This window comes from Oncorhynchus gorbuscha, linkage group LG25 (assembly GCF_021184085.1).
Source record: "Oncorhynchus gorbuscha isolate QuinsamMale2020 ecotype Even-year linkage group LG25, OgorEven_v1.0, whole genome shotgun sequence".
Lineage (NCBI taxonomy): Eukaryota > Metazoa > Chordata > Actinopteri > Salmoniformes > Salmonidae > Oncorhynchus > Oncorhynchus gorbuscha.
In genome coordinates, this window is record NC_060197.1 from 39,114,886 (window position 1) to 39,138,263 (window position 23,378).

The following is a 23,378-nucleotide window of genomic DNA, read 5'->3' on the forward strand; positions in this document are numbered from 1 at the left end:
AATGTTTTTTTGTTTTTTTCAGAAACACCTCACTGCTCTATATTCTAGGGAGATATGATGTGGCTGTACATTTGAAGAATGAGCAAGCTGTTGACCTGCTGAGAAACATATGCTACCTTTCCCCAAGGCAAAAAAGGGTAATTTCCTGCTACTTATGGGTAAGTATTTAAATTATATTAATAATAATGTATAAATATGTTAAAGTAGGCCTATAATAAAATTAAGAAGATTTGCATGTAGAGTTATGCTTTGCGTTAGCTTAATAAAACGTGGGAAAAAAATAATCAAATGCTCTAATACAAACATACCTTAATTTTTTTTTGTTAATTGACTGCCATTATACTCCTATTATACAGTCCTAATAATACACTGACATACGAATGTGTCACGGGAAGGGGTGCGTCTGACGCCACATGATGACGTTAAATTACAGCGCCCAGGATATGTTATTTGAGCGAGCAAGAACTGACATTTTTCTCAGCTCGCGTTTATGAATATTTTTTCACCAATTAAGGTGGTCAGGGAATTATCACACCACTGCATAATATCTTTGTCCAAACACAACCATTGACTCTGTACCCTCGCCATGGTAGAGGATGACGATTTAACGCCAAATGTTATGTCAAACCAAATGTGGAGCAGCAATGGCGAGTTTGTCCCTCCTGACGGAATATGTTGGGTGTCTGTTCTGTCATGTTTGCTGCTTGCCTGCTCCTACGTTGGGAGCTTATACGTGTGGAGAAGTGATTTGCCAAGGTAAGCCTCGTATTTCTTTGCTTTCTTGATTCGTAGAATATTCTACAGACATACGGAAGTGGTAGTTTGCCAGCTTGTCGGTGGATAACTACCTAGTACGGCTTTCGTGCAGGGCAATTCCATGGTAACGGAATTACGCTGAATCTCCGTTGTTTCACTTAAATATATGCCAAACCAAAAACATCGATTTCAAAGTTGAACAAGCCATATTACTCTGAACAATTTACATAGTAATTTCAACTAAAAAAGCCCAAAGGCCAGCAGATGGAGTTATTGAGGCGTTTACATATAATTAGTGGATTTTCTAAAGCATACTGGATATGTAACTATTTTATTTTAAATAATTCGTAATTTAGTTAGTCTAAAGCACTTATCAGAGACCTGCCTCGATCCTGCTATTTCTTCTGCTAACAAATGGGGAAATGATTAAATTCAGAATTGCCATCATTACTGGTAAAATGCCAACACTACTAGTAAAATGCTAGCTCAGAAAAGATGACCCAAGCAGATGGATATTATTGTTGATATTAACAGGCTGAGCAATCAACTTGATTTAAATGAAGATGAAAAAGCAGCGCTTGCTAAATGCTAATGTTATCTGGATGACATGTATAACAATTAGGCACAGAGTGCGTGTTGGCAGGTACCTAGTGTTTAGCACGTTGTGCCAGTAACCGAAAGGTTGCTAGATCGAACCCCCGAGCTGACAAGGTAAAAATCTGTTGTTCTGCCCCTGAACAGGCAGTTAACCCACTGTTCCGAGACCAGTTAACCCACTGTTCCGAGACCAGTTAACCCACTGTTCCGAGACCAGTTAACCCACTGTTCCGACACCAGTTAACCCACTGTTCCGAGACCAGTTAACCCACTGTTCCGAGACCAGTTAACCCACTGTTCCGAGACCAGTTAACCCACTGTTCCCAGGCCATCATTGTAAATAAGAATTTGTTCTTAACTGACTTGCCTAGTTAAATAAAGTTTAAAAAAGGGTGCCTTGATCAAAGGCCAAATGGATTGAAAAAGGTGACCCCCCCCCTTTATTTCTTTAATTTGCAGAAGAGTAGGCAGACTAGTATTAGATCCATTTATGTAAATGACACTATCTGATTAATAAGAAAATACTCTTTCTACAGAAAATACTCCTTCTACAGTTCACTATATCAATCTCATCTTTCAGAAGGCAACTTGGATTCATTTTTTGATTCAGTTAATAACTCTGCCTATTGAAGAAAGGTTTAAGAAACTTGTGATTCTGATATAGATATTACGGAGTTGGACTAAGCCATTAAACAAATGCCTATAGGTCAATCTCCAGGACGGGATGGTCTGACTCCTGAATTCTATTGACATTTTTGGCCTGATATTAGAAAGCTATTTTTTTCTAACTACAAAGAGGTTATTGCTAATGCTATCTTATCTCCTTCTTTGAGACGGGGACAAATAGTTCTTATACCCAAACCAACTCTCTTTACCTGGACAATTGGAGACCAATCATGTTGTTGGCAACTGACTATAAGTAGCCCATGCCTGCTAACTGCTAGCTTGCTAACCCGGTCTGCTAACTGCTAGCTTGCCTGCCCGGTCTGATAACTGCTAGCTTGCCTGCCCGGTCTACTATCTGCTTGCTTGCTAACCCGGTCTACTAACTGCTAGCCCCTGCTATCTGCTAGCTTGCCTGCCTGGTCTGATAACTGCTAGCTTGCCTGCCCGGTCTACTATCTGCTTGCTTGCTAACCTGGTCTACTAACTGCTAGCCCCTGCTATCTGCTAGCTTGCCTGCCGCAGTCTGTTAACTGCTTGCTTGCTAACCCGGTCTGCTAACTGCGAGCCCCTGCTATCTGATGGCTTGTCTGCCACGGTCTGCTAACTGCTAGCTAGCCTGCCCGGTCTGCTAACTGCTAGCTTGCTAACCCGGTCTGCTAACTGTTAGCTTGCCTGCCCGGTCTGCTATCTGCTTGCTTGCTAACCCGGTCTGCTAACAGCTAGCCCCTGCTATCTGCTAGGTTTCCTGCCGCAGTCTGCTAACTGCTTGCTTGCTAACCCGGTCTGCTAACTGCGAGCCCCTGCTATCTGATGGCTTGTCTGCCACGGTCTGCTAACTGCTAGCTAGCCTGCCCGGTCTGCTAACTGCTAGCTTGCTAACCCGGTCTGCTAACTGTTAGCTTGCCTGCCCGGTCTGCTATCTGCTTGCTTGCTAACCCGGTCTGCTAACAGCTAGCCCCTGCTATCTGCTAGGTTTCCTGCCGCAGTCTGCTAACTGCTTGCTTGCTAACCCAGTCTGCTAACTGCGAGCCCCTGCTATCTGATGGCTTGTCTGCCACGGTCTGCTAACTGCTAGCTAGCCTGCCCGGTCTGCTAACTGCTAGCTTGCTAACCCGGTCTGCTAACTGTTAGCTTGCCTGCCCGGTCTGCTATCTGCTTGCTTGCTAACCCGGTCTGCTAACAGCTAGCCCCTGCTATCTGCTAGGTTTCCTGCCGCAGTCTGCTAACTGCTTGCTTGCTAACCCGGTCTGCTAACTGCTAACCCGGTCTGCTAACTGCTAACCCGGTCTGCTAACTGCTAACCCGGTCTGCTAACTGCTAACCCGGTCTGCTAACTGCTATCCCCTGCTAACTGCTATCCCCTGCTAACTGCTATCCCCTGCTAACTGCTATCCCCTGCTAACTGCTATCCCCTGCTAACTGCTATCCCCTGCTAACTGCTATCCCCTGCTAACTGCTATCCCCTGCTAACTGCTAGCTTGTTTAGCCCCGGGCCTACTAACTGTTACCTTGTTAGAATCGGCCTGCTAATTATCTGAATCGCCGTGTCCCCAGTTAGCCTAACCACTCACTGGACCCATATGTTCACTTTGCTACGCATTATTAGAGAGGCACCTTTCCAGAAACTCTCACTGTTGCCGCTTGCTATAGACCTCCCTCTGCCCACAGCTGTGCCCTCAATACCATATGTGAATTGATTGTCCTCCATCTATCTTCTGAGCTCGTGCTACTAGGTGACCTAAACTGGGACATGCTTAACACCCCGGTCATCCTACAATCTGAGCTTGATGCCCTCAATCTCACACAAATTATCAATGAAGCTACCAGGTACAACCCCAAATCAGTAAACACGGGCACCCTCATAGATGTCATCTTAACTAACTCGCCCTCCAAATTCACCTCTGCTGTTTTCAACCAGGTTCTCAGCGATCACTGCCTCATTGTCTGCATCCGTAATGGGTCTGCGACCAAACGACCACCCCTCATCACTGTCAAACGCTCCCTAAAACACTTCTGTGAGCAGGCCTTTCCAATCAACCTGACCAGGGTATCCTGGAATGACATTGACCTCATCCTGTCAGTAGATGATTCCTGGCTATTCTTTAAAAGTGCCTTCCTCACCATCTTAAGCATGCCCCACTCAAAAAAATGTAGAACTAGGAATAGATATAGTCCTTGGTTCACTCCAGACCTGTCTACCTTTTACCAGCACAAAAACATCTTGTGGCGTTCTGCATTAGCATCGAATAGCCCCCGTGATATGCAACTTTTCAGGGAAGTTAGGAACAAATATACACAGGCAGTTAGAAAAGCTAAGGATAGCTTTTTCAAACAGAATTTTGCATCCTGTAGTACTTACTCAAAAACGTTCTGTGACACTGCAAAGTCCATGGAGAATAAGAGCACCTCCTCCCAGCTGCCCACTGCTCTGAGGTTAGGAAACACTGTTACCACTGATAAATCCACTATAATTGAGAATGAAAAACATATTGTTTGACAACTTGGATGGAAAATTACTGAGGATGATAGGGGATGATATTGCCACTACTATTTGCCATCTATTCAACCTAAACTTACATAAGTGTGTACCCTCAGGCTTTTAGGGAAGCAAAAGTCATTCCGCAACTCAAGAATCTTAAGGCACCCTTTAATGGCTCAAATAGCCGATCAATCAGCCTGTTACTAACCTTTAGGAAACATTTGAAAAAAATGTTGTTTGACCAGATACAATGCTATTTTACAGTGAATAAATTAACAAACTTTCAACAATTTATAGGGAAGGGCATTCAACAAATGAGGATTGATTGATATAAATTGATAATAAGATTGTGGGAGCTGTTTTGTTAGACATCAGTGCAGCTTTTGACATTATCGATCATAGTATGCTGCTGGAAAAAGTACATGTTGGCTTTACACCCTGTGCTATATTGTGAATTGAGTTAATTGTCTAACAGAACACAGGGTGTTCTTTAATGGTAGTCTCTCCAACATAATCCAGGTTGAATCAGGTATTCCCCAAGGCAGCGGTCTAGGCCCCTTACTTTTTTTCAATCTTTACTAACGACATGCCACTGGCTCTGAGTAAAGCCGGTGTGTCTATGTATACAGATGACTCAACACTACACACATCAGATGTTCTGCCTTATTATTATTCAACCATGCTGGTCATTTATGAACATTTGAACATCTTGGCCAGGTTCTGTTATAATCTCCACCTGGCACAGCCAGAAGAGGACTGGCCACCCCACATAGCCTGGCTCCTCTCTAGGTTTCTTCCTAGGTTTTGGCCTTTCTAGGGAGTTTTTCCTAGCCACTGTGCTTCTACACCTGCATTGCTTGCTGTTTGGGGTTTTAGGCTGGGCTTCTGTACAGCACTTTGAGATATCAGCTGATGTACGAAGGGCTATATAAATAAATTTGATTTGATCAGCTAATACAGCGAGTGAAATCACTGCAACACTTAGAGCTGCAGTCAGTTTCAGAATACCCTTTGCCTTGATGACAGCTTTGCTCACTTTTGGCTTTCTCTGAACCATCTTCATTAGTTGGTAGGAACCAAAAATTGGACTCATCAGACCAAAGGACAGATTTCTGCCGGTCTAATGTCCACATTACTCGTGTTTCTTGGTTCAGGGAAGTCTCTTCTTATTGTAGTTGTTTCTTTGCAGCAATTCAAAATGAAGGCCTGATTCACTTCGTCTCCTCTGAACAGTTGATGTTGAGATATCTGTTACTTGAACTTGGTAAAGCATTTATCTGGGCTGCAATCTGAGGTGCAGTTAACATTTACATTTAAGTCATTTAGCAGACGCTCTTATCCAGAGCGACTTACAAATTGGTGCATTCACCTTATGACATCCACTAATGAACTTATCCTCTACAGTACAGGTAACTCTGGGTTTTCCTTTCCTGTGGCAGTCCTCATGAGAGTCAGTTTCATCATAACTTTTGCAGTGGCAAAACCCATCAAGCGCTATGTTAACATTAAAATGTTCCATATTGACTAGAGGTCGACCGATTTAATCGGCAGGGTCAATTTTCAAGTTTTCATAACAATCGTCAATCTGCATTTTTGGATGCCGATTACATAACAGGCTGACCACCTGTTACGCGAGTGCAGCAAGGAGCCAAGTTAAGTTGCTAGCTAGCATTAAGCTTGTCTTATAAAAAACAATAAAGTTTAACATAATCACTAGTTAACTACATATGGTTGACTATATTATTAGTTTAACTAGCTTGTCCTGCATTGCATATAATCAATGCAGTGCCTGTTCATTTATCATCGAATCACAGCCTACTTGGACGAACAGGTGCTGATTTAACAAAAGCGCATTCGTGAAAAAAGTACAATCGTTGCACCAATGTGTACCTAAACATATATATCAATGCCTTTCTTCAAATCAATATACTGTATATATATTTTTTTACCTGCATATTTAGTTAATATCGCCTGCTAACATTAATTTATTTTAACTGGGGAAATTGTGTCACTTATCATGCGTTCAGTGCAAGCAGAGTCAGGGAATATGCAGAAGTTCGGGCCACCTGTCTCGTTGTGAACTGTGTGAAGACCATTTCTTCCTAACAAAGGCCGTAATTAATTTGCAAGAATTTTACATAATTATGACATAACATTGAAGGTTTTGCAATGTAACAGCAATATTTAGACTTAGGGTTGCCAACCGTTCGATAAAATACGTAACGGTTCCGTATTTCACTGAAAGAATAAACATTTTGTTTTGAAATGATAAAGTTTCAAGATTTGACCATATTAATGACCTACGGCTTGTATTTCTTTGTTTATTATAATTAAGTCTATGATTTGATATTTGATAGAGCAGTCTGACTGAGCAGTGGTAGGCAGCAGCTGGCTCGTAAGCATTCATTTAAACACCACTTTCCTGCGTTTGCCAGCAGCTCTTCGCAATGCTTGAAGCACAGCGCTGTTTATGACTTCAAGCCTATCAACTCCTGAGATTAGGCTGGCAATACTATAGTGCCAATAAGAACATCGACTAGTCAGAGGTATATGAAATACAAATAGTATAGAGAGAAATAGTCCTATAATTCCTATAATAACTACAACCTAAAACTTCTTAACTGTGAATATTGAAGACTCATGTTAAAAGGAACCACCAGCTTTCATATGTTCTGAGCAAGGAACTTAAACATTAGCTTTCTTACATGGCACATATTGCACTTTTACTTCTCCAACACTTGTTTTTTAATTATTTAAACCAAATTGAACATGTTTCATTATTTATTTGAGGCTAAATTGATTTTATTGATGTATTATATTAATTAAGTTAAAATAAGTGTTCATTCAGTATTGTTGTAATTGTCATTATTACAAATACATTTTTAAAAATTGGCCGATTAATCGGCATCAGCTTTTTTTGGTCCTCCAATAATCATCTGTATCGGTGTTGAAAAATCATAATCGGTCTACCTCTAATATTGACTGACCTTCATGTCTTAAAGTAATGATGGACTGTCGTTTCTCTTTGCTTATTTGAGCTGTTCTTGCCATAATATGGACTTGATCTTTTACCAAATAGGGCTATCTTCTGTATACCACCCCTACCATGTCACAACACAACTGATTGGCTCAAATGCATTAAGAAGGAAATAAATTCCACAAATTAACATTTAACAAGGCACACCTGTTAATTTAATGCATTCCAGGTGACTACCTCATGAAGCTGACTGCGAGAATGCCAAGAGGTCCTTGTACCTAGCATTGAGCATGGTGGTGACACAGTAAAGAGGCTCAGAGAGAATGCCACCGAATCGCTTGTTATGTGTGGGCAGTTTTGTTGAGCAGGCGTTTTAAAGCCATGACAGAGGGTATCACGTCTGCTGCAAACGCAGTTGATTAGCTTATTTCTCGAGTTAGTTGTTCGAATGGAGCTAGGAGTGATCATGTTTCCAAGTATCAAACGTTCTCAAATGCCATTGAAATGGCTGCAGCGGTCTGAGAACCAGCACATTCTTGAGAGTGCAATAAGCCTTTCCTCAGTACGAAATCCTTGTCCACCTTCTGTGCTGTCAGACTCCGCATGCTCATGGGGTTGACATCGCTGGTCCAAATGTCAGTCGTGAAGCTAATAGCAGTGACGCCCATAGCAAGTAGCTCATGGATGTGTTTTAGAAATATTGTGTAACTCCGGTCGGGCAATCTGGAGAAATAGCGCCTACTTGATAGTATGTACCGGGGCTCGAGGTGTTCAACCAGTCGGCTAATACCAACATCACCCAAGACCGAGAACGGTTGATTGTCAAGGTAAATTATCTTTGCGTTAATGGATATTTCGCCTTTTGAGTTGTCTCGCTGAAGTTTTCTTACGCTTTCAAATGACTGTATTCTTCATGCCATCATTACGCCAATTACCTACTTTATGCACGTCAGCTTTGTCATCGATTTTTCACATCTGCGTTAAACTAGACATTGTGCCGATGTTGGCATTTTTAGCTAATATCGTCCGATTCCGATGTGCATCCCTGGCAACTAGTGTTCCATTATTAAAGATAAACAAGGCAGGCCCTGTTGTGTGGTCAGGTGCCACAAAGAAGGACTTGGGCAAATTACACCTGGCCCAGGACAGCACGGCTGCCTCTTAAATGTACAGCTAACATTAATAATATGGTTCAATGTAGAGGAGAAATTCACTAGCACACAGTTCGAATACCCATGCATACGCCACAACACATGTCACCAGAGGTCTCTTCACAGTCACCAAGTCCAGAACAGACTATGGAAGGCGGACAGTACCTCATAGAGCCATGACTACATGATGCAAGCAGTAGAATCCGATTTAAAGACAGATAAAAATACACCTTATGTAACAGTGAGGACTCTGAAAAGTCACACACACACACACACACACACACACAGACACAGACACAGACACAGACACAGACACAGACACAGACACAGACACAGACACAGACACAGACACAGACACAGACACACACATGTACATCTGGATAGTGTGTTGTAGGACACTAGTGACCAGAGGGCATACACTTAATGTATTGTGAAATCTGTTGTAAAATGTATTTTAATGTTTAAAAGATGTAATATAATGTGTATTACTGCCTTAATTTTTGCTGAACCCAAGAAAGAGAAGCTGCTGCCTTGGCAGGAACTAATCGAGATCCATAATAAACCCCAGGAAGAGTAAATTACTTAATATCGCCATCTGCTGGCTCCTGGGATCGTGCAGATGCAAAGTTTGGTAACAGAATTACTTTAACATCTCCCAAATATTTATTCTGTTACCAAACCCTTCTGTTTTCATAAAATGTTTAGTGTAAATTATTACAATTAGATGTGCGTAGTTCTATGGTTTGTTCAACTTTGAAATGAATTGTTTGTGTTTGGTTATACATTTTAAATTCCGAGTCTCCGTGTAATTCTGCTAGCATGGAATTTCCGTGCAGCAGTCTGCTAGCCTTTCATTATTTGCTGATAAATTAGCAAGCAAACTAAACCAGAGGGCTTGTTTGTTTAGTTTCCTGCTTAACTGCAGCGTTCTTGCTCTTTGAGGGGCTGGTTTGTTTACAAAATGTAATGTTGACACATGCATCTCCTGTGTGTGCATCACGTGCCTGCTCCCAGGGACCACCCGGCTGTTATCAAGAGGCGCTTCACCAGTGTCCTAATCGTGTCTGCCTTGTCGCCTGTCTTTGTGTGGACATGGAAGGTGTACACTGGTGTGATGGTGAGTCTCTACACCGCGCTGTCTCTGCTACAGGTCGACTGCTATAGGTCGACTGCTATAGGTCGACTGCTATAGGTCGACTGCTATAGGTCGACTGCTATAGGTCGACTGCTATAGGCCGACTGCTATTAGATGACAAGGCTCATGATTGGAAATGACAGCTGAGCTCGTGTTGATGCTTTCAAGTGCCTTTGAATAGCAGTCTGCTGTAGTTTTTATATGGTGAAACGATGGGTTATATTAGCGTAGTGCGTCACATACTCCAATACAGTACAACTACACCATAGCCAGCTTTCCAAGAAACCTCTTGCCCTGGCCTATAATGGACTTGATATATTGCAATCCTTTATCTGGGCACAGATGCATGACACAGTTCCTTTAAGGCTGGGGCACAGGATAACTGCTGATTACAGCCTATTTCCTGGTCTGTTCATGGAGTGTTAGGTTATGCTATACACGAGAACATTTCCCTGAATTCCATCACTACTTCTCTTGTTCCCCTATAGCCCGGCCCGTCGTTGCTGGCTCTGATGGGCATTCGCTTCGAGGGCCTCATCCCAGCCATCATACTGCCTCTGCTGCTCACCATGGTAACAGACACAACAGACTGTTGGAGATATACTTTTGGTATTGTTTGACCTACAGTTGTTAACCTCTGACCTTTGCTCTGGTAGGTTCTGTTTCTTGGCCCTCTCATCCAACTGGCTATGGACTGCCCCTGGGGCTTCATGGATGGGATACGAGTGGCCCTTGGTGAGAGACTGTCTAGAGATGATTATTCACCCAATATGGTTATTACTGCGTTATTCTGGAGACCATCTCTCTCTCTCTCCCCCTCCCCCCACTCCAATAGACCCATGGTTCTGGGCTCTGTGCCTCAGAGACATGCGCTGGCTGAGGAACCAGGTGGTGGCCCCTCTGACTGAGGAGCTGGTGTTCAGGGCTTGTATGCTGCCCATGCTGGTACCCTGCGCCAGCCCCTCCACTGCCATGTTGACCTGTCCCCTCTTTTTCGGAGTAGGTAAGTCCCATCAACATGCAGATCTGGTTTGCATTTAGAAAAATCTGCTTGCCTCAACCCCAACTGAATTGAACAAATAATGTATTGGATTTAGCAGCATTTCATAATGTATGTGTCATGTCAGTTAATGTCTGCGAGTCAATACGAACACCATCTGCCACTTTGATCTACATAAATATTGATGCAAAAGCTGTGCTGTACACCAGGGGTGCAACAGCTGCAGCCAACATGTACAGTGCCTTCGGAAAGTATTCAGACCCCTTACCTTTTTCCAATTTTGTTATGTCACAGCCTTATTCTAAAATGGATTCAAAAAATAAAATTCTCGGCAATCTATACACAATACCCCATAATGACAAAGCTAAACAGCTTTTTAGAAAGGGTTGCTAAGTTATTACAAACAAAAAACAATACATTGTTTACATAAGTATTCAGACCTTTTGCTATGAGACTCGAAATTGATCTCCAGTGCATCCTGTTTCCAATGATCATCCTAGATGTTTCTACAACTTGAATGGAGTCCACCTGTGGTAAATTCAATTGATTGGACATGATTTGGAAAGGCACACCTGTCTATAAACAAGATTCTCTGGTCTGATGAAAGATTGAACTATTTGGCCTGAATGCCAAGCATCACGTCTGGAGGAGACCTGGCACCATCCCTATGATGAAGCATGGTGGTAGTGTGGGGATCATACTGTGGGGATGTTTTTCAGTGACAGGGAATGGGAGACAGTATTGAGGTAAAGATGAAGGGAGTAAAGTACGGAGAGATCCTTGATGAAAACCTGTACCTGAGTTCTCAGGACCTCAGACTGGGGCGAAGGTTCACCACCTAAGAGGACAACATGGAAGTGGCTTCGGGACAAGTCTATGAATGTCCTTGAGTGGCCCAGGCAGAGCCCGGACTTCAACCTGATTGAACATCTCTGGAGAGACCTAAAACTAGCTGTGCAGCAACACTCCCCATCCAACCTGACAGAGCTTGAGAGGATCTACAGAGAAGAATTGGAGAAACTTCCCAATACAGGTGTGCCAAGCTTATAGCATCATGCCCAAGAAGAATCAAGGCTGTAATTGCTGCCAAAGGTGCTTCAACAAAGAACTGAGTAAAGGGTCTGGATACTTATGTAAATGTTTCAATTTTTAATTTGGTATAAATTAGCAAAAAAATAAAACTGTTTTTACTTTGTCATTATGGGGTATTGTGTGGAGGAAAAAACCAAATGTAATGAATTTTAGAATAAGGCTGTAACCTAACAAAATGTTAAGAAGTCCAGGGGGCTGAAGGCACTGTAGTTTTGTGTGTCTTGACTAATACCTTTCATGCAAATGGGACACCTGGCATATCAACGTAAAGCGAGAGAGAGAGAGAAGCACTCTGCTTTTCTCTACTAGTTTTTGGGCTTCGCTAAACTCATTTAGGTGCTTCGAGCATCTGGACATAAATTATATTATAATTATTGATATTATTATTAGTATGATTAGTATTATTAGTAGTATGATTAGTATTATTATTAGTATTATGATTAGTATTATGCTTAGTATTATGCATCGTATTATGCATCGTATTATGCATCGTATTATGCATCGTATTATGCATCGTATTATGCATCGTATTATGCATCGTATTATGCATCGTATTATGCATCGTATTATGATTAGTATTATGATTAGTATTATGATTAGTATTATGATTAGTATTATGATTAGTATTATGCATCGTATTATGCATCGTATTATGCTTAGTATTATGCTTAGTATTATGCATCGTATTATGATTAGTATTATGCATCGTATTATGCATCGTATTATGCTTCGTATTATGCTTAGTATTATGCATCGTATTATGATTCGTATTATGATTAGTATTATGCATCGTATTATGATTAGTATTATGATTAGTATTATGCATCGTATTATGCATCGTATTATGCTTAGTATTATGCTTAGTATTATGCATCGTATTATGATTAGTATTATGCATCGTATTATGCTTAGTATTATGCTTAGTATTATGCATCGTATTATGATTCGTATTATGATTCGTATTATGATTAGTATTATGATTAGTATTATGCATCGTATTATGATTAGTATTATGCATCGTATTATGATTAGTATTATGATTAGTATTATGCATCGTATTATGATTAGTATTATGCATCGTATTATGATTAGTATTATGCATCGTATTATGCATCGTATTATGATTAGTATTATGATTAGTATTATGCATCGTATTATGCATCGTATTATGCATCGTATTATGATTAGTATTATGATTAGTATTATGATTAGTATTATGATTAGTATTATGATTAGTATTATGATTAGTATTATGCATCGTATTATGCATCGTATTATGCATCGTATTATGATTAGTATTATGATTAGTATTATGCATCGTATTATGATTAGTATTATGATTAGTATTATGATTAGTATTATGCATCGTATTATGATTAGTATTATGATTAGTATTATGCATCGTATTATGCATCGTATTATGATTAGTATTATGATCGTATTATGTATTATGCATCGTATTATGCATCGTATTATGCATCGTATTATGCATCGTATTATGATTAGTATTATGATTAGTATTATGATTAGTATTATGATTAGTATTATGCTTAGTATTATGCATCGTATTATGCATCGTATTATGCTTCGTATTATGCTTAGTATTATGCTTAGTATTATGCTTAGTATTATGCTTAGTATTATGCATCGTATTATGCATCGTATTATGATTAGTATTATGATTAGTATTATGATTAGTATTATGATTAGTATTATGCATCGTATTATGATTATGATTAGTATTATGATTAGTATTATGATTAGTATTATGATTAGTATTATGATTAGTATTATGATTATTATGCATCGTGATTATGATTAGTATTATGCATCGTATTATGATTATATTATGATTAGTATTATGATTATTATGTATTATGATTAGTATTATGATTAGTATTATGATTAGTATTATGCATCGTATTATGATTAGTATTATGATTAGTATTATGCATCGTATTATGATTATATATCGTATTATGCATTAGTATTATGATTAGTATTATGATTAGTATTATGCATAGTATTATGATTAGTATTATGATTAGTATTATGATTAGTATTATGATTAGTATTATGATTAGTATTATGATTAGTATTATGATTAGTATTATGATTAGTATTATGATTAGTATTATGATTAGTATTATGCATCGTATTATGATTAGTATTATGATTAGTATTATGATTAGTATTATGATTAGTATTATGATTAGTATTATGATTAGTATTATGATTAGTATTATGCATCGTATTATGATTAGTATTATGCATCGTATTATGATTAGTATTATGATTATTATGATTATATTATGATTAGTATTATGATTAGTATTATGATTAGTATTATGCATCGTATTATGATTAGTATTATGATTAGTATTATGCATCGTATTATGATTAGTATTATGATTAGTATTATGCATATGATTAGTATTATGATTAGTATTATGATTAGTATTATGATTAGTATTATGATTAGTATTATGATTAGTATTATGATTAGTATTATGCATCGTATTATGATTAGTATTATGCATCGTATTATGATTAGTATTATGATTAGTATTATGCATAGTGTTATGATTAGTATTATGCATAGTGTTATGATTAGTATTATGATTAGTATTATGATTAGTATTATGATTAGTATTATGATTAGTATTATGCATCGTATTATGATTAGTATTATGATTAGTATTATGCATCGTATTATGATTAGTATTATGATTAGTATTATGATTAGTATTATGCATCGTATTATGATTAGTATTATGATTAGTATTATGCATCGTATTATGATTAGTATTATGATTAGTATTATGATTAGTATTATGATTAGTATTATGATTAGTATTATGCATCGTATTATGATTAGTATTATGATTAGTATTATGATTAGTATTATGATTAGTATTATGATTAGTATTATGCATCGTATTATGATTAGTATTATGATTAGTATGATTAGTATTATGCATCGTATTATGATTAGTATTATGATTAGTATTATGATTAGTATTATGATTAGTATTATGCATCGTATTATGATTAGTATTATGATTAGTATTATGATTAGTATTATGATTAGTATTATGATTAGTATTATGCATCGTATTATGATTAGTATTCATGTTATTCATATAATTATTGTTATTATTCATATTTTTTTGATTCATATTATTAATATTACAGAAAGGCAGTAGATTTAAACCTCTATTGACCTGATATGTTCTTAATAATATAGGAGCAAACGAGACGATTTTCAGTCAGACCAACTGTCCTCATACAACTGCCGCTGGAAAGCAATGTTTTTTTACTGCCACAAAAAAAATATTAATACGAGTTTTAGCTAGACATAAAAAATAAAAAAATGAACCCGTAGCTCTCACCAGTACTGCAAAAATGATGCATGTGAAAGTGGTAAACAAAATGTAAATGGAGAATACATTTGGATGATGACATCATTTTTAAAACTCTGTCCATGAGGTATTATTTCTTTTTTGTCCGGAAACTCTAAAGATGTTGTCTTCACAGCTCACTTTCATCATGTGATAGAACTGCTGCGATTCAGACAGGGCAGCGTGTCTGGGATCTTTCTCGCTGCAGGTAAGGACCAACCCGATTTAACTTCAGCTTTTCTACTTTGTCTCACATGTGGTAGATAGCTAGGCTACAGGAGCCATGTGCTCTTCTTTTCCACTGACTGTTAAAGAGACTGTATATGATTATTAATGCTGTGTGTTAATGTTTGTGTTGCAGTGTTCCAGTTTTCCTACACCGCTGTCTTTGGAGCTTACACTGCCTTCATATTTATCAGAACAGGTGGGTACTAGCTACACTACATGACCGACATGAGGTCTGTGGGCACTAGCTAGGTCTGTCTGGGTCTGTGGGTACTAGCTAGGTCTGTCTGGGTCTGTGGGTACTAGCTAGGTCTGTCTGGGTCTGTGGGTACTAGCTAGGTCTGTCTGGGTCTGTGGGTACTAGCTAGGTCTGTCTGGGTCTGTGGGTACTAGCTGGGTCTGTGGGTACTAGCTAGGTCTGTCTGGGTCTGTGGGCACTAGCTAGGTCTGTCTGGGTCTGTGGGCACTAGCTAGGTCTGTCTGGGTCTGTGGGTACTAGCTAGGTCTGTCTGGGTCTGTGGGCACTAGCTAGGTCTGTCTGGGTCTGTGGGTACTGGCTAGGTCTGTCTGGGTCTGTGGGCACTAGCTATGTCTGTCTGGGTCTGTGGGTACTAGCTACACTACATGACCGACATGACGTCTGTCTGGGTCTGTGGGCACTAGCTAGGTCTGTCTGGGTCTGTGGGCACTAGCTAGGTCTGTCTGGGTCTGTGGGTACTAGCTAGGTCTGTCTGGGTCTGTGGGTACTAGCTACACTACATGACTGACATGAGGTCTGTCTGGGTCTGTGGGCACTAGCTAGGTCTGTCTGGGTCTGTGGGCACTAGCTAGGTCTGTCTGGGTCTGTGGGTACTAGCTAGGTCTGTCTGGGTCTGTGGGTACTAGCTACACTACATGACCGACATGACGTCTGTCTGGGTCTGTGGGCACTAGCTAGGTCTGTCTGGGTCTGTGGGCACTAGCTAGGTCTGTCTGGGTCTGTGGGCACTAGCTAGGTCTGTCTGGGTCTGTGGGTACTAGCTACACTACATGACCGACATGAGGTCTGTCTGGGTCTGTGGGTACTAGCTAGGTCTGTCTGGGTCTGTGGGTACTAGCTAGGTCTGTCTGGGTCTGTGGGTACTAGCGAGGTCTTTCTGGGTCTGTGGGTACTAGCTACACTACATGACCGACATGAGGTCTGTCTGGGTCTGTGGGCACTAGCTATGTCTGTCTGGGTCTGTGGGTACTAGCTACACTACATGACCGACGTGGGCACTAGCTAGGTCTGTCTGGGTCTGTGGGCACTAGCTAGGTCTGTCTGGGTCTGTGGGCACTAGCTAGGTCTGTCTGGTTCTGTGGGCAGTAGCTAGGTCTGTCTGGGTCTGTGGGCACTAGCTAGGTCTGTCTGGGTCTGTGGGCACTAGCTAGGTCTGTCTGGGTCTGGGGGCACTAGCTAGGTCTGTCTGGGTCTGGGGGCACTAGCTAGGTCTGTCTGGGTCTGTGGGCACTAGCTAGGTCTGTCTGGGTCTGTGGGCACTAGCTAGGTGTGGGTCTGTGGGCACTAGCTAGGTGTGGGCACTAGCTAGGTCGGTCTGGGCCTCTTGGCAGATTGGTAGTTGTGTGGGTGCAACCATTTTTTTTACCTTGAATATTTCTATCTACCTAATATTGGTTAATATTTACTGAATATTTCTAGCTACTCTTTTCTCTCTGTCCTCAGGTCACCTGGTGGGACCGGTGCTGTGCCACTCTTTCTGTAATCACATGGGCTTCCCTGCCCTGAGCACGGCCCTGGAGCACCGCCACCGCCTCACCATCCTCTCCTGCTACCTGCTGGGGGTCCTCCTCTTCCTCCTCCTCCTCTTCCCCCTCACAGACCCCCTCTACTACGGCCTTCCCACCCCCGTCTGCACCCTGGCCTCTGTCCCCAGCTCCCTATGCATCTCCTGATCCCACGCCCACCCACCACACACCCCTCTCTACTTGATGGACCGGTTCGCTGATTCTACCACCCATCAGCAGCCAAAAGGAGGAGCGGTCCAAGTGGTCCTAGCACTAGGGGTGTTTTAGCTCTTCGGTCATGCCTGCTTGGATGGGCTCTCTCTGGGGGGAGGTGGGAAGGGTTATGGCTGTGTCAGGTATGGACATTCAGTACTATCGGCTGTCTATACTATATATGCTGCTAGGGGCAACAGGGTAACTTAGACAGCCATTCCCTATGTTCAGGTTACATTTGCAGTCAGTCAGTTAGCCAGTCAGTTAATATGTGGTCTGTAGTGTCGACTCGAACAAAGGAACCATATCTGGCCAAGATGTGAGGAGCTGTAGTAGTAAGACATTCTGGTGGTCAATAACGTCAGTGTTTTCATTGGTTCTAGATGCTGAATAAGAGTTATTTATTTACACATCTGCATGTTTCTATACTGGTGTTTTATTGGTGGCGGATAGTTGGGTTGTTCCAGTTGGACTGTAGTTGTCCATGATAGTTTAGCCACAGTTCTCAGTCTTCCTCTCAGGCTTTTAAGACACCAGACGATTGGTGTTTGGCGAGATCACAAAGTGTACAGTCTTTACCCAGCCCTGAATTCAGTCATACACTCAAGTTGTCGCTCATTCCAAGTCATGCCGATAGAAGCCTATAATCCCGAAGCTAACATTACCATTCTTAGGGCCAGGAGTTTTTCCCTGACTATGTGAACCTGATCAGGAAAAACTCTGGGCCCCTATCATTCTCTGCACACAGTTTGGCTCTTTGTTCTTGAACTGCTTCTTTATTTGAGCGATTGAAGGGGGAGGAACCTTAAGGTGGGGTGGGATGATGGACAGTTTCCCCCTTAAGGGACTTGGACCCTTGTAAGACTCAGGTGTCCTGTAGTCGTATGTATGTAGGTTTTGAATGCTATCTAACCACTACTTTGCATGCTGCTACATGTTGCAATATGGATGTCAGACAAGATGACAGGTCTATATTCTTCTACAGAATGTATTCAGACCCCTTGACTTTTTCCAAATTTTGTTACGTTACAGCCTTATTCTAAAATGTATTAAATAATTTTTCAGCAATCTACACACAATGACACGTTTAAAAAAATTTTTTTACTCATGAATTACAAATTTAAAAAATTATACCTTATTTACATAAGTATTCAGACCTTTTGCTATGAGACTCTAAATTGATCTCCGGTGCATCCTGTTTCCATTGACCATCCTAGATGTTTCTACAAATTGATTGGAGTCCACCTGGGGTAAATTCAATTGATTGGACATGATTTGGAAAGGCACACACCTGTCTATATAAGGTCACACAGTTGACAGTGCATGTCAGAGCAAAAACCAAGCTATGAGGTCGAAGGAATTGTCCGTAGAGCTCCGAGACAGGATTGTGTTGAGGCACAGACTCCTGTGGCATTGAAGGTCCCCAAGAACACATTGGCCTCCATGATTCTTAAATGGAAAATTTTTGAAATCACCAAGACTCTTTCTAGAGCTGGGCAATTGGGGGAGAAGGGCCTTGGTCAGGGAGGTGACCAAGAACCCGATGGTCACTCTGACATAGCTCCAGAATTCCTCTGTGGAGATGGGAGAAACTTCCAGGCGGACAACCATCTCTGCAGCACTCTACCAATCAGGCCTTTATGGTAGAGTGGCCAGACCGATGCCACTCTTCAGTAAAAGGCACATGACAGCCAACTTGAAGTTTGCCAAAAGGCACATAAATGACCCAGACCATGAGAAACAAGATTCTCTGGTCTGATGAAACCAAGATTGAACTCTTTGTCCTGAATGCCAAGCATTACGTCTGGAGGAAACCTGGCACCATCCCTACGGTGAAGCATGGTGGTGGTGGCAGCATGCTGTGGGGATGTTTTTCAGTGGCAGGGACTGGGAGACTATTCAGGATTGAGGAAAAGATTAACAGAGCAAAGTACACAGAGATCCTTGATGAAAACCTGCTCTAGAGTGCTCAGGACCTCAGACTGGGGCAAAGGTTCACAGTCCAACAGCACAATGATCTTAAGCACAGAGCCAAGACAACGCAGGAGTGGCTTTGGGACAAGTCTGGCCCAGCCAGAGCCCAGACTAGAACCCGATCAAACATCTCTGGAGAGACCTGAAAATAGCTGTGCAGCAACGCTACCCATCCAACCTGACAGAGTTTGAGAGGATCTGCAGAGAAGAATGGGAGAAACTCCCCAAATACAGGTGTGCCAAGCTTGTAGCGCCATACCCAAGACTCGAGGCTGTAATCACTGCCAAAGTTGCTTCAACAAAGTACTGAGTAAATGGTCTGAATACTTTTGTAAATGTGATATTTTAATTTTTAAAACTATTTAGCGAGAATTGTTCCCTTTTTTTACTTTGTCATTATGGGGTTATTGTGTTTAGATTGATGAGGGGGAATAAAAACAATTGAATCCATTTTAGAGTAAGTCTGTAACGTAACAAAATGTGGAAAAAGTTGAGGGGTCTGAAAACTTTCCAAATGCACTGTATTACCCAAAAGAAGGTAATGTACAGACAGTGTTACATCCCAATGTTTACTCACTCACCGCAAATGATACTTTGCGTTTGTGAAAATACACAAACGCAAAGTATCATTTGCGGTGAGTGAGTGACCAGGCTGTGACCATTGTAGTCCATTGCACTATATAGACAGGGTGTAGGTTAGATTCAGGGTGGGTTGTTGATTTTTATAGGGAATTGTAATTGGACCTGATGTAATACTATATAACAGTTCCACCTGACTGGAACAGAAGTGTGGTGTGGTTCATGAACCAGCAGATTGAATCACACTGAATGTATTGCAACGGGATGTCGAGGAAGTTGAAGTCACTGGTCCGATTTCTAAACAGACTTCACTGTGTAAATTTGAACCATATCTCTGGAGAGTCCCATGCAGGAGACTCTAACATTCACTGACAAAGATCTGTGAAGCTATCTACCACAACAGTGAGGACTGTACTGTATAAGCTATGAAGGAGTTACATTATGGTTCTTCAGCAATAACTTAGTTGATGGAAAAGGACCAAAATCGGGGAATTATCTGAAATGAGTGTGTGTGAATTTAAAAAGCCACTTCTTGTTGCTTGAAAATTTCAGAATAATGACCGGCCATTATTTTGAATAGATAGTTTATGTTTGGGCCAACCTCAGATGAGCCATGTATCTCCTAGTTGAAGGTTCAAATAGACATTATCTTGAATAAACCTGCATGGTGCGTCCAGACCATCTGTAATGACCTGAATTGTACGTCAGAGGGCGCAAGAGTACCATGTCTGGCCGTGCTGCCGTCGTTATGTGAAGCACAGGAACCTGGGACTTTCACACAGGCTGTTCATGGGGTTGTTCATGGGGTTGTTCTTGACGGGTAGTCATCCGTCACTTGAAAAACCAATCTGTTTTTATTCAGTTTTTTTCCTCCCACAAGCCTTGATCCAATAGACAGGACGGATATCGGCTTAGAGAAGAGAAAGTGGGTTTGAACCTAACAGTTTAGTGATACAGATCGGCTAGCTACCTTCGCTCTGTTGAGTAATCTCTCAGATTAATTAAACAAGGACTGTAGGATCTAGCCGCCCTTTTTAGAGTCAAACTCTAAACTATCTTGATGTCTCCCTCTCACAACCTGCATGTGAATGTGTTGACTTGAGGCACTAGGCGCTGGCCTAAGATGTCATTTTGGACCAATAACTCAGACGACCGTTGTTTCGCCCTGCGGCGACGACCGTTGTTTCGCCCTGCGGCGACGACCGTTGTTTCGCCCTGCGGCGACGACCGTTGTTTCGCCCTACGGCGACTAACCATCTGGTTCAGATAGCTGCTAGATTGACTTTGTTGTCGAAATTTACACACACACACATTTATACATGACGAGGCTGTCAAATTCTTATTAGGTAGGCTCAGGAGACCGTACATCTATAGATTAATATTGTCAGGAGATGGCACATCTACAGATTAGAGAGAGCTGTTTCATCAATCCAATCAAATTTCATCTAACATATCATTCTCCCACTTCATCAAAGTTCTCCCTTTTTGGAAAACTTATATTTTGTCACCGGCTCGAATTGTCTGAATCCTGCCTTGTCACAGGTTCGGCTGCTTCTCACCAGAATGTTCTTATTTTATTTCCCTGATATTGACTTGAATTGAAATGCGTAGGCTACATTTGCAAGGCACTTGGGAGAAAAGCTGACTCCCCTTTCCTGCTTGACAACACTTTCACTTTTGTCTTTTTAAAATTTTTCTCTCAAATGTCAGAACCAAACAATCCCGTCTACAGTACTCTCAAACTAGTGACTTCCTGTTCATGCATAAAGCGGACACACAGCGGTAGAGACAGGAATATATATTTTTGCAAGTTAATATGAAGCTCTCTTTTACTAAAATGACAAAACAGAAGAATGATATAGTATTTAAAAGATTGGGTTTTCAGAGTAGTTGACTCTGACCTGGTTGTGAAGACAATAAGACGATGCACATGTTTTATATTGGATACCATATTTTGTAATCAAATCTATTTTAGTGACATGGACTTGAATCTACTGATATTTGGGTTTCTGGCCAGTGTACAATGCAATTTTTTTGGGACTTATCAATATTGAACAGACAGTGTTTTATAACGACAATCTTTTATGAGATCTTATAGAAATCACACACTGCGAAAAGCTCAAGAATTTGGAAATAAACAAGCTAATTTTATAAAATGTCTCTGGTGTTGTTTTTGATTTTTAAAAAAACTTTTCACTTAAATAATTTGACTCACTTGTTGAATTCCTGTATCCGTCCCCAGTGATTTATTTATTTTTTATTTAACCTTTATTTAACCAGGTAGGCTAGTTGAGAACACCTTTATTTAACCAGGTAGGCCAGTTGAGAACACCTTTATTTAACCAGGTAGGCTAGTTGAGAACACCTTTATTTAACCAGGTAGGCTAGTTGAGAACACCTTTATTTAACCAGGTAGGCTAGTTGAGAACACCTTTATTTAACCAGGTAGGCTAGTTGAGAACACCTTTATTTAACCAGGTAGGCTAGTTGAGAACACCTTTATTTAACCAGGTAGGCCAGTTGAGAACACCTTTATTTAACCAGGTAGGCTAGTTGAGAACACCTTTATTTAACCAGGTAGGCCAGTTGAGAACACCTTTATTTAAACAGGTAGGCTAGTTGAGAACACCTTTATTTAACCAGGTAGGCTAGTTGAGAACACCTTTATTTAACCAGGTAGGCTAGTTGAGAACACCTTTATTTAACCAGGTAGGCCAGTTGAGAACACCTTTATTTAAACAGGTAGGCTAGTTGAGAACACCTTTATTTAAACAGGTAGGCTTTGAGAACACCTTTATTTAACCAGGTAGGCTAGTTGAGAACACCTTTATTTAACCAGGTAGGCTAGTTGAGAACACCTTTATTTAACCAGGTAGGCTAGTTGAGAACACCTTTATTTAACCAGGTAGGCTAGTTGAGAACACCTTTATTTAACCAGGTAGGCTAGTTGAGAACACCTTTATTTAACCAGGTAGGCTAGTTGAGAACACCTTTATTTAACCAGGTAGGCTAGTTGAGAACACCTTTATTTAACCAGGTAGGCTAGTTGAGAACACCTTTATTTAACCAGGTAGGCTAGTTGAGAACACCTTTATTTAACCAGGTAGGCTAGTTGAGAACACCTTTATTTAACCAGGTAGGCTAGTTGAGAACACCTTTATTTAACCAGGTAGGCTAGTTGAGAACACCTTTATTTAACCAGGTAGGCTAGTTGAGAACACCTTTATTTAACCAGGTAGGCTAGTTGAGAACAAGTTCTCATTTTGCAACTGCGACCTGGCCAAGATAAAGCATAGGTTTTTGACACATACAACAACAGAGTTACACATGGAATAAACAAAACATAGTCAATAATACAGTAGAACAAAA

The 23,378-nt window shown here is 40.7% G+C and overlaps 1 protein-coding gene across 1 annotated transcript; it reads left to right on the forward strand.

Annotated features, from left to right (window-relative positions):
* Window positions 1–180: 180 nt before the first annotated feature.
* On the forward strand, window positions 181–18,535 carry LOC124014165 (CAAX prenyl protease 2-like). Its single transcript, XM_046328920.1, has 8 exons — window positions 181–756; window positions 9,641–9,743; window positions 10,250–10,333; window positions 10,418–10,496; window positions 10,597–10,764; window positions 15,391–15,462; window positions 15,616–15,678; window positions 17,182–18,535. The coding sequence occupies exons 1-8, from the start codon at window positions 587–589 to the stop codon at window positions 17,409–17,411; spliced, it is 969 nt and encodes a 322-aa protein (XP_046184876.1). The 5' UTR covers window positions 181–586; the 3' UTR covers window positions 17,412–18,535.
* The last annotated feature ends 4,843 nt before the right edge of the window (window positions 18,536–23,378 follow it).

What these genes read in the sequence shown, in the direction of transcription:
- LOC124014165 (XM_046328920.1), top strand. Translation starts at nt 587, where the DNA reads ATGGTAGAGGATGACGATTTAACGCCAAATGTTATGTCAAACCAAATG. An exon ending in TGCCTCTGCTGCTCACCATG is followed by an intron (nt 10,334 to 10,417) that starts GTAACAGACACA and finishes TTGCTCTGGTAG; the next exon opens with GTTCTGTTTCTTGGCCCTCT. An exon ending in TGGGATACGAGTGGCCCTTG is followed by an intron (nt 10,497 to 10,596) that starts GTGAGAGACTGT and finishes CCACTCCAATAG; the next exon opens with ACCCATGGTTCTGGGCTCTG.